Source organism: Catharus ustulatus, chromosome 5 (assembly GCF_009819885.2).
Source record: "Catharus ustulatus isolate bCatUst1 chromosome 5, bCatUst1.pri.v2, whole genome shotgun sequence".
NCBI classification, from domain to species: domain Eukaryota; kingdom Metazoa; phylum Chordata; class Aves; order Passeriformes; family Turdidae; genus Catharus; species Catharus ustulatus.
The window spans coordinates 19,906,628-19,918,963 of record NC_046225.1 but is presented as its reverse complement, the minus strand read 5'-3'; the positions used below and the strand labels follow the sequence as shown (position 1 = coordinate 19,918,963).

The 12,336-nt window shown below is 39.5% G+C and overlaps 1 protein-coding gene across 2 annotated transcripts in view; it reads right to left on the bottom strand.

Moving 5' to 3' along the window:
* Positions 1 to 11,887, bottom strand: part of LOC116997143 (melanopsin-like) — a 38,361-nt gene extending 26,474 nt beyond the window's left edge. The window contains exons 1-2 of one of the 2 annotated variants that reach the window (XM_033061420.1): positions 11,806 to 11,868; positions 115 to 195 (exon numbers count right to left, since the gene is read on the bottom strand). In XM_033061420.1, the coding sequence (XP_032917311.1) occupies positions 115 to 150 (36 nt within the window). In that variant the 5' untranslated portion in view covers positions 151 to 195; positions 11,806 to 11,868. Of the gene's footprint in view, positions 1 to 114; positions 196 to 11,805 lie in introns of both variants that reach the window. The other variant, XM_033061421.1, reaches the window with a different exon arrangement.
* Positions 11,888 to 12,336: the final 449 nt, after the last annotated feature.

Sequence of the window (12,336 nt, the reverse complement as noted above, 5' to 3'; positions counted from 1 at the left end):
CAAGTAGTACTTGCCTGTCATATGATTTATGCTTTTCTTCAACACATGGGAATTCACTGTTGCAGAAATTCATTTGAGAAATGGACTACAAATTTCACACCCAAAGGTTCTCACCTTATCTCTCTGCTGAAGAGAAACTGACTTGGGCATTTTGGCCTCATTTACTCATTTGCGGGCGGTGAGCTGTCTCAAAAGCTGAAAAATATCTCACATGACACATTTGTAAATTCAGCTTACAGTTTGCTGGCAATACTGGATGAAATATGAACTATTGATGCTTACAGAGTGGAATCTGGATGGCAATAAATACCAGGGATTACACAGAGCCTTCAATCTCAGTGAAAAGTTAAAGTGAGGGATGTTTAGATTACACAAACTTTGGATCTTGCCTCCAGGGGAGTCCATGAAATACCACGGACACTTCTCCTGCAATGTTAATAGCAGTTAGATAACTTTCAGATCTCAATGAAAAGACAGCTACTCATTCCCTCTGCTGGTGTTACCCTGAGAGAGCAGGATGTGGCAGACATCCAAGCTGTAAGAAATGTGGCAAGCTGACAAAGACTGAAAGCCATTTATAACACTCTCATTTGAATCTGAGAAGGAAAATGTGCATATCTATGTGTGTGTATAAATGTATTTCAGCAGAAAATCTCAATTTACATAAAAATTAATTTCATTAAACTGGTGGAAAATTTCTAAATAAAACAGGCTAAACCAGTACAAGTAGCTGTAGACTAATCAAGGAGAATATATACCTCACATAATGTATTTCACCAACTTAGCATATTTTGACAACAAAAAACTTTTAAATTTAAAAATTCAAATACTCTTAAGGTTGAGAATTTAAAATCTACTCTGGTGAACAAATGCTGCTTTTCTAATGCAAACCCATCCTCCATGCAGCATAACATCCAGCCGCAGACAAGTAGCACTATCATCAGGGTTTTACAATATTCATTAAATTTAGGCTTTTTCTTTTTTCCCACAGTGTCAGCTCTGAGATTCTGGCCTTTTAGCAGTTTTAATTAACAAGCTAAATACTTGTCAATGTAAATATTTTTACAGTATAAAAGTGAGGGCTAGAAATATGAAAAAGAAATTGAAAGCTTAGTGATGAGCTTTAAGGAGAAGCAGATCTTCTCAAAAGCTGCTACTATGCCATGCATTTCCTTTTTGTACTTTTAGTTTCCAACAACTAGTAAGAATAAAATTAAATTATAGGAGAATATTCCAGGTTACTATGTTTTTAACCCAAGAATGGAAATAACTATTACAAATCTTTCCAGATAACTTGGTAAGCAGGACAGCAGGTTGCATTTGCTACAGGCACTGATGAGTCTTACTGTATTATGTCTATATTAGCCTCTCTTACCACCAAAATTATGTATCAAATGGTCAATGACAGCTGCCATGAATCAGCAAAAGGATAGTTGTGGGGAAGGTCCAGCCTTTTAGACTTAGTAAAGCACAGATTTTGTATCCATCTCATGTCACCGAGATATACTGTGCAATACTTTGACTTTATATTTCAGCCTAATTGCTTTTATTAACTGCAAACTTAGACCTCTTGAGAGTGAAACTGAAAAAACTTAAAAAAATTAAAAGACACATTGGGAGAAGTTCCCCTTCAGCTATTTCACACTGCTATGGTGACATACAGCTGACCTGGATTCAACACACCTATCTCAACTGTATTTATGGGTGCTCAGTATCATCTCAGTGTTGTAATGTAGAGTGAAAAACCTATTCTGTATAATCCTCAGTCTTGCTCCTTATCATTAAGGATGTGATTTAATACAATGATAATGAAGGAAGGCATTTTATTCAATGAATAAATTGAATATTTAATGGGTAAATTAAGTTTTCAAGTGCTTACTTGAAAGGAGTTCACCAGCCCTTTTTTCCCCCAGACTCGCTTTGCCTCTCCCCATATTTTTGTCCTGGGACAGAATCCTGAGCACTCTGCTGAAGACACATCCATTTCCTGAGTGAACATTTCAAAGGCACCATCCAGAATGACCTGATTGTTTAGGTCAAAAATCCAAATGTAAACAAGCAGCCCATGAAGATGCCAGTAATTGCACCAGGGCCAGCTTCTGGCATACTTGCCGACCCTGTGCTCACTCTGTTTGACTCCTTCTGAATTAATGCTACAATCATTTGCATTTTGACTCTATGAGCTGTTGGAGAACCTGACAACTCACATAAATTATGAAGTGGCCTTACCCTTATATATGAAGTGACTACAACATCAAAACACTGTCACCTATGTGCCTGCTTGGAGGGCTTTCCCAACAGGGTAGCTAAGAGATCTGCAGGGAAATAGAGGGTAAACAATTAACAGTTGTCTCTCAACTATCTGGCAAAGGAAGCAGGCACCAGATATAAAAATAAACTCTCTGCCATATTTCTTCCAAAATAAAGATGGAAACAGATGAGGAAGGTCATTCTAGAAAAGCTTTTGTAATTTTATTTTTAGTGATAAAATAATGGCTAAATAATTAGAGCCATAGGTTTCTGCTTTTCAGATGCTAAGATTAATAAAGAAGACAAAATTAATTAATTAATGCAGAAGAAAAAAAGAAGTTGTTAAAAAGGAGGGCAATGGCAGGTCCCCTTCAATGAGTAGGGGTAGAAAATAATGGACTGAAACGGTTGTATGATTGGAATTAGGTAGATACAAGATTGTCAAAAGCTTAATTCACCCTATGGTTTTACTCATGGGTGCAAGCTCATCCTGTGGAAATGATTTACACTGAAATGAGCTTAAGGAAGGGCTTGCTTACAAGAGGGATTAATGTGCACTAACAAGGGAATAAATTCACAACATAGCAGCCTTCCTGTATTGAACTGCTCCATGGATTCACAACATAGAAGCTTGATTTGCTGTTCAAAATCTTGTCTATACTATCACACCTAAAAATTTTAAATAAAAATACTAAACAGTGCTTAGGTATGTTAGCTGAGATGGGAGAAATCTGAGTGTGCCAGCTAGTAGATAACACTTGCCAAGGCCCTTATAATTTCACTGATAGTCCTCATAATCCAGGTAATTTCAGTATGAAGCACCATCTGGTTTGAAATTACAACAAAATTTGGGGCTTAATGAAATATCTTGTACGTAGGAGCTCTTGAAGCAGCAAACAGAAGGTTGTTGCTGTGTAGAGGCTACAGCAGAGCTGGAGATCCTCAGATATTTTACAAAAGATGATGTATTTAAAATGAAGATTTTTTGAAAAATATTGTTAATATCTCTGGGCTGTTAAAAAAGCCCCAAACAAAATCACCTTTGACAACAACTTTGCTTGTTCTGGCTGACAGTACTGTGTTCCAACACCACACAGTAAGGTCAGATTAATTTGGCCCTCAGAAAGTAACATCAAACTGTAATCACTCACATGTGAAGAAGTTGCTTTCCTTATCAGCCTCTGGGTGACAGTCCTCTTCCACACTTGTTCCAGTCAGTTCACATATCAAAGCCAGGAGCACTCAAACACACATTTACAGCACGTATTTAATCAAAATGAAAATTGGTTTGGCAAATGGACTTCACGCAGGCCATCCACAAGTGACAAAGCAGGAACTGCCTGTACACACAAGTTTAACAGCACAAGTAGCAAAGTCAGGCACCTGCCCCAGACCAGGCAAGTGTTCACCCAGACTGTTGTCATAAATTTTTGGGAAAGCCTCAAGAATTTTTTCCTACAATAAAGTATGTATCTAGTTGATTCCGTTCCAGCAATTTACTTCTGGGCTTCTGGCCAGCTGAAAAAAACCACTGGATTTCAGGACTCATTTGTATCCTTAAGATCTCATGTTTAGCACAACCTCTGCTTTGATGAGATACTTTCTTTCAGGTCCTTAATATCGGTGCTTAAATTTCTTGCAAGCAATCTAATAAAGCATGGCTGGGGATAGCAGAAAAAAACCTCAAACCCCTCCCAAAAATCTCCAAAGAGAAAACCATCAAAACCACATCAAGCTCTCATTATGAGAAAAATGTTGTGGAGGACAATAAATCAGATAGATACTTAAAGCAGACATACTCAGATTTTTACATATTCAGCCTGATGAGTCAGTATAAGCAATATATATTAATAATTTATATATTTTCTAAATTAATGCTAGTGTATTAAAATGATGCTTCCGAAAACATAGCAATCAGCAGCAAAGAATGAAACTGAAAAGAATTTAAATTTTAATATCTATCTGCTAATTACAAAGCTCTCAAAGGGCACATTTTCATCTCTCTGGAGACTGACTAAAAGAACTTTAAAGTGTAAAGCCTTTTCTGGAAAAGCACAGAGACATTGCTTTCTATGTACATGTTCAGCTACACTGCTGAAATCAGTGATAAAAGACATGTTTGTTTGTCAGACCATAAAAGAAAACAAAAAATCCAAATATCAGCCCAGCTGAGAAACAAACTTGTGTTCCAACCTGAGTACTCTCTGCATGATTTGGGCAGGAATTAGCAAACATGAGGGATTACCCAATGTTCTACAAGGTTTTCTATGGAGCGTGCTACACAGCCCAGCCTTGCTTTGTGGGGACAACCTGGCCAAAAAATAGCACTTGGTTTCCTTTCCTGAATCCATGCCACTAGAATAAAACTTTCAAGCAATGGACTTTAATTTCAGGACATGAAAATTTTAAACCAAGGTACCAAAAGCATGTTTCCTGAGAACATTTCTGTTCCAGTATTTGTGTACTTGTATAATCCAGACAGCTAACATTAACCAAGGTCTTCACAACATTCTCCTCTACAGAAATTTTATGTTCTATTTAAATATATCCAGTTCTAGTCTGAAAACTAAAAGAACCAAATTCTATCAAGTATTACAAATTTTTTTAAAAGCAACCAATTAGAAACCCACTACCAGAAGCTGCTAAATTGAGCTGGGGGCTCAGTCCATCTTTCCCCTATCATTTTGCACAGACTTGCATGCCAGTGCATACAGTTCCTTAGTGTGACCCCTGAGACACTCCCCATATTGACCCCTTGGCCATAAATGGCATCAAAATTATCTGATGCTGTGTCCAAATGCACCTCAAATCACAGCCCAAGCTATACATGCTCGGGTAGGCAGCACACTGAACAAATCTAATCAATGCTGACACTGCATCAAAATTAGCTGGACTGTCACAGTTCAGTGCATATTTCTTTGGCCATGAGGGAACAGATGACTGCTGTGCTGTTGTTGCACAGTGCAACAACAAAGCAGTAGGCAGAAATCTAGTATACATGTATTTTAAAGCCTTGGAGCATGTTACTTAAAAATGTGTGGTCAGAATGCTTAAGTCCTTCAGTATAAGAAATTTAGCAGTCATGAGGTAGAAGCTACAGCAAATATTTTTTTTAATCTTATTGTGCACCATATTTTTATGTTATATTTTTCCTTATGAGCATCCTGCTGCTAACTGGAGCTCTTTAATAATCACATAAAATTCACCTAAAAAAGAAATCTCATTGTTCTATGTTTGCCACCCAGTGGTGAGAATGTTTTGAACTCACATGGCTCTGTAACCCTTGGGGATAACTTGGACTCTTCACCTGAGCTGCTCTCTCTCCTCTGCCTCCTTTGAGCTCCTGTAGCTCATCCTGCTCTGTTTCAATCATCCCAGGCTACCAGATGATGGCTGTTCCCATTTCATCAGCCACAGATGCCTCATACCAGGATGCTCCTGCTCCAGCTTGCCTACCATGTGTCAAAAGCCATTTCACCAGCTGTCACTGCTGGCTGCTGACAAGGCAATGCCACAGCACCCATGGTCTGCTGGAACAAGCCCTCTCCCACTCCATCAGCCCCAGCAGCACAAGCCCAGCTCCCAAGTGAAGCTCACATTACTGGATTTAATAGAAGTACATGGAGAAATGTCTGCCTGTCCACAGCTGTTGGCAACACATGAAATTCTGATTTCTGCCAGTGGTTTGTGAGCTCTGCTCTGGGGTTTCAACATACACTCTAGCTTCTGAACAGCTTAATTAAAAAATAAAAATTCTTCCTTACTCTTGATAGCTGAAAGCACTTTCTTCACCAGCCACCTTTGGCCTTATGCACCTTGTCTAGATGTTAGTAGTCTTTTCATTCTGCTGTTCAGCTTCTTGAGGAGATGCATCCAACTGCTACTGGAAGTTCTGTGCATGGAAACTGCTCTGAGAAAAATGCCCTGCAGTTTAAACAGATCTCATTAAATAATGTGCTTATTTTTTAGGACTGTGGCAAAAATCCCATCAGCTGACACTGGCTTTTCAAAGGCTGATTACAAAATGAAAGTACATCCCAATAAACAGCTAAGGCAAGATGTCAATAACTTTTACTAATTCTGTATGGTGTTTCTAATGCTACTTTTTAAAATACAAACAGTTAATTTTCACCAGTGGGGTCATTTGGGTCATGCTGGATTCTCTGGTCTAGACTTCTTCTGTCACCTATGAAGAACTGTGGTGAATGACAAAGGAAATACAAATAATATTAATAGTAGAATTACTTCTTTAGGCATATTATAATGAAGCTTTTTTTACAATTTTTACTTGCTAGGTATAAAGAACTGTAGATTTCCCTCTCTACTTTTCACTATTTGTAAAAAACCCACTTTTTCTTCTGCAGGAAATATTCTTAGCTGGAGGCCTGAAACCATTTTCTTCATCAACTAGGGTAATTTCCAGATTTCAAAAAGAGATTTTGGTCATGGGTGACAGGGGTGGGGGTGGAGGGCAACCCAACTTCTCGATGCCATTTGTGTCATTCTGTCATGTACATTTGGGAACATGAAAACTGCTAAAAGTAGTCAGTTCAGAGCCCCAGCATCTCCTGTGTCTCACACCTGGCAGAGTCTGGCAACAGATGCTTTTAAGAGGAAGAACATGGGGAATAGAGCAAGTGAACACTCTCAATCTGGTAACTTCAAGCACATTTGTGATATTGGTATAAACGCTGCAGCATTCAGTTTCTGTTTAGACCAAAGAATTGTCTGATCACTCTAAGATGAGGATTGTTCCATATTTTATCTCCTTGCTTCTGTTTAGTATTCCTCTATGCATAGAAGGTGGGGTGTGCAGAAGGCAGAGCCAAACACTTCCCAGAGGTGCACAGGGAATGAACATAAAGAATGTCAAAATGTTGAAGTGAGCCCTGCTTGGAGCAGGTGGTAGGACTTGACAACCACCCTTCCAACATAAAATATTCCATAATGCCAGCAATAAAACCTCCAAAACACACAAGGGTTAAAACCATAAGAGAATGAAATATGATTTCAATTACTTTTGGACATGTATTCTGTCTCAGTAAACTGAATATCTTCCTACCTACCTTCTCTTACTTTCACAGCAAACTGGGGACATAAAGAGCCAAGTGAACCTAAATGCTGTTTTACACCCAGAGACTTTAGATACTTTCAATTGATAATCTCTGCAGAGACCATATTTCTTGCATGGGAAGGCTGCAGTTAAGTGTTCCACTTAATTCGCAACTCCTTTTCCTACTGTGGCTTTAAATCCCATATTAAAAAGAATGATTTCCAGAGGTCTTAGGCACTTCACACCTATTGATTGCACTGCTGGTGTAACACCTACTGTTTTCCTGTGGTGCTGAAAATACTCCCTGGTGTTTATCTGCACTGTTAGGTGCCTAAGCATCATGAAAATCTGCCTTTGAAGTATTTTATGAATAATTTTAGAGACTCTAACTGGACCACTGATAACATGGGACATGTTAAGTCCCAGAAATCAACTGCAGCACTGAAGACATTTCAAAGTTTGCAGCAACACTTGCAAACTAATAAAAAATTGCAATATGGCCATAATTAGAGAGGAATCACAGTAATCAAAAGACCTTTAGATTTCTAAAGCACTAAACTAACTAAATTGACACATTTGGTGGAAATAGGTGTGTACGGTAAAAGTAATGCCTGTATCTCTCAGAAAATTATCTCATGGCAGTGCTTATCCTGGGAGAAGAAACAGTATCTTACACAAAAGCAAGTGTCTTTAGTTTGAAGAAGCATCAAGAAAATGTTGACACAGCAGTGAAGGAAGCTTAATCCTTTCCCTCTCCATAGCACTCTGTAACCCCCTGAATACAGGGACAATGAAGTTATTTTCATGTAGTCCCTTGTTTTAATTCTACAGGCCACTTTTCAAGACCGTACAAAAACTAAGAAAAATTTTAGCACATCTATGTTAGGAAACATTGTCTTCCTCTCATTGTCGTGATAATCTCTAGATATGGAGTATATTTGAAGCATCTCCTACATTGTTTCTGCAACATCAGCTTGGAATCAGGATGAGCTACCAAAACACAAAATCTCAGCAAACGTAGCTCCCTTTTCTGAGTTAAGAAGAAAAGTGCCATTTACAGAAAAGAAGCTTTATATTAAAAAGCATGCAAAAACCCAGCAAAGTAATATGCACCAGAGAATCTCAAAAAACAAACAGAAGTCTAACAAAGCACTGTGTCTGCCTCAAGTCATGTCCATATTAGACTGGAGTTCATTCTGTTCACCTAACTCTGGAAAAGCATCACATTAAAGAGCATCTCTCAATAGAAAAATGGTTGAAGGAACAATTTGCTCACAACAGTGGTGGGGGTAAGAGAGATGTTTGAGTTTTCTTCAGGAGGAAAAGCCCACTGGATGCAAATAGTTACTATTTGCTGCAAAATTGCATTGAACTTCAGCAAAAGCTTATTGCTATTAGTTTTGTTACATTAACCACTGAGCTAATGACAGAGGGCAAAGCAATTTGACAGTCACTGATTCTAAATACAAAATAATTCTGTTACAGATGGGTCATTTAAGTTTGTTGAAGCATTACCCAGGACACCATCAGACTGCTACCTCCTGTGCCGTGGATGAGGAATGGTGAACATTGCAGAGCTTGCAGCCCTCCAGCATCTGAGCCACACTGCCTTCCCTCACCAGCTGCTTGAGGAGTGACTGACTGGCACTTACCTACAGCAGTGCCCCTGGAGTTCTCCAAAGAGCCAGCACTGATCCACTAAGTCTCCCTGGTGCTCCTGAAGTCACATTTGCTCTCGCTCAGCTCTGGTGCAATGGTCTCTGCAGCACCATGGAGGGAAGGACCTCTTACGGCAGAGATTGCATGGTGACAACAACACTGCCTGTTTCTAAGCCAGGCTGACCCCTTCCCTATTATAGTGAAGTCAGTTACATCATTTGACTACTTGCATGAGTTTCAGTACAGAAATGGTAGCAAAAGCTACCAGGTATATAAGAAACTATGTGTATTTTTCTTTCTCAACAAAAAGCAAGTAGTTCATTGAGCACTATATTATTGATTGCAGAAAGTTTGATGAAAGCAGTTTGTCCTTTTTTAAATTCAAACCCAAACAAATTTTCTTCTCACTTGAGATTTTTAGGTATTACTAACTTTGCAAAGCACAAAGTGAGCTCTTTCTTGTTGCTTTACTAGGTCTAGATTAGCCAGAGCTGTTTAAATGTTGCCTATTTCATCACACAGCCAGCAAGGGCTTGGTTTCACCTAGTCAGGCATTTCACTGGCAGTCATTTCACAGCTGTGCTGATGGCAGTCCAGAGTGATCAGCAATAATCAGAACAGTCCATCTCCCTATTTCTTGGGATTTCTGCTTAGGCTGTGTTTGAACTTTGCAAATGCTATCAAACAAAGCTGCTGATGTCATTCCCAGGGCTTTTCTCAGCAGGATCAGGTGGTAACTCCCAGATTAGACCTCACTGCAAAAGGCTGACCCAGGCACACCAGGTGATCCAGTTGCACAGCAGCCCCAGTCTGCATCCTTGAACCATGCCCTGCATTCTGCATGTGCCACATCACACATTCAGCTGCTAATTACCATCTCTACCAGGCATTTCTGACTGCTGACTGACTTACCACTTTCAACTCCCAGTGCCTACCAAAGCTGCATGTGAAGTCTGAACAATATCTTTTTATTTAAAACTTTCCTAGGCTGGCTGTCCTCATCACAGATTTTATAAAGAGTGTGTAGCAGCATGCAATCAATTTATGCAGGTCAGCCTGGTGCTTCCTCTCAGCTGCATTTTGAGTAGCTACCTAAATTCCCTTGCACCTATGCATATAAGATTTGCTGCTTTTCAGGACTGAGAGAGTTTGACTTGTGTTGCAGCTGCAATGTCTTGCAACTTAATGCTTCTATTAAGTTTGCGTAACTTTGAGAAACTCTTGAGTATATTGATACCAAAGGCTGAATCATCTCATTCAGTAACACTGCTTTGACATATCCTGGGGGTTTAGGAGTGTGACCAGCCTCACTTAACCACCTGCAACAATATGCAGACACACATCTCCACACTGGGTCCTGTTTGTGCACTGAATTCTGCTTCCCTATTGCATAGCCGGGACTGCTGGACTAAGCAGATCATCTTCAGCAGCCACCCTCTCTCCAGGCTGGCATCTCAGGGCATTGGAAACACAGGATATTCTAAGTGGGGGGGATAATTTGCAAACTCTGAAGGCAGCCAGACAAAGTCAACCAAATTTCAACTTTAGATCCCTTGATCAACTTACTTGGTTGCATATACACATGATTTTGCACAGCTAAATTTGTGGCAAGAGAAGGAAATACAGGATGTGAACTAGTTGAAAATTTGGTGAGTATATAATGACAGGGAACAAAATGTGGATTTCCTCAGAAACTTTAGAGAAAATTTAACAGCAAAAAGGGCCACTGAGGTAAAGATAGGATTAAAAAGACAAACTGAAAATTTAGACCTTTAGCAATGCCTGAACACAATATCGGTAAATAATTTGGATTTACGAGTGACATGCTCAAATTCTTTTTCACTTGCCACTTATTATTTGAATGGACTCAATAAAAAGCTTGCTCCAACTCTTTCTCTCACTTATTCCAGGACCTGTTGCAATGAAACAAAATCCACAATTTCCCTTCCAGGCTGGATTTTCTCCCACAGCATTCCCATAACCTTTTCTCTTTCACTCTTCAGAAGAGAAACAAATATTCTTGGTAGACTTCTTTGAATGACAGGGTTGGGCTGGCTAATAAAACTAAATCCACACAAGTTATCAAAGATTTAGCAGTAAATTTTCTGTCCTAAAGTCTGTACAAAATATTTTCATGGTATCAGGTCAGGGTATACAGAGATGGGGCTGTATGAAGACAGAGGTACACAAATACTTTATATTTAGCTTGCTGACCTCTCTCAGTCTTCTGCCTCAAATCATCATAACTAATTTTTAATGCACAAGAAAATCCTCTTTTCATTATGAATGAGTTCAAATAATCCTAGCTTAATGCATAAACTATTGACAAGCCTTTTTACAGCACTTCATTTAGGTCATTTTACATTCTATTAATCGGCTCCACAAAAAGATAACAGCTCTGAAATCTGCTTTAGGACTCCATTTATATTCCCTTTCTCATAAAAATGTTCATGCTATTATGGATCAGATCACAATAAGGGTTAATCAATCAGCTCTTGATGATGCAATAAATACTATCATAAGCAACCTCCTGCTACATCAACCCCTTGCACATCCAGTTCTCCCATCAGCCAAAAGTCCAAATCAATCCTAAAAATCTAAACAAACCAGCACAAAGAAAATAGATTTCCATCTGGGAGAGCTGGGTCAGATACACACGCACACATACACACAGAGAAAATAAATATCAAAATTCACATTAAAACAACTTCAGTGATATTTTCCTTCTAGAGGAGAAGCAATTAATTTAAATTATTCCTTAGAAAACAAAGCAGAAGAGAAATGCTCCCCTTCCTCCTCCCTGCCCAGCTCCCACTTCCTGAAGCCTTACTCCTGGCACGTACTTTTTGGGTTCAGCCGAAAGCATTTCCCTCCCCTGCGCACATCTGCTCTGTGCAGGGCTGCCGAGCTGCGACTCATCCTGAGGAGCGCTGGAAATCCCAGGCTTTAAAAAGCCGCTCGCAAGCCCCTCCTGGGCTGCCAGGCTGCCAGCTCCGGCAGCGATCGAAGCTCCGCATAGCCCCCAGCAAGCCACACGACCCGCCAGTCACCTTCACTGGCCACGCCACCGCCGCTCCAAGTGCGAAAAGATGACTTCAAACAAACAAATAAACAAACCCTATCCACACCCAAATGCCTCACAATTTAAAAATAATACATATATATATATAGAGAGAGATAACATGTATATATTTAATATGTGTGTGTATATATATATATATATATATATATATATATATATATATATATATATAAAGATATATATATAAAGCGTGGACACCCAGGGGAGCTCGTTTCCAGGGCAGCCCAGCTGGCTGTCTCTGCCCAGCCCATCCTGGAGCACCCCGAACCCCTGCAGGAGCCACCACCGGGGC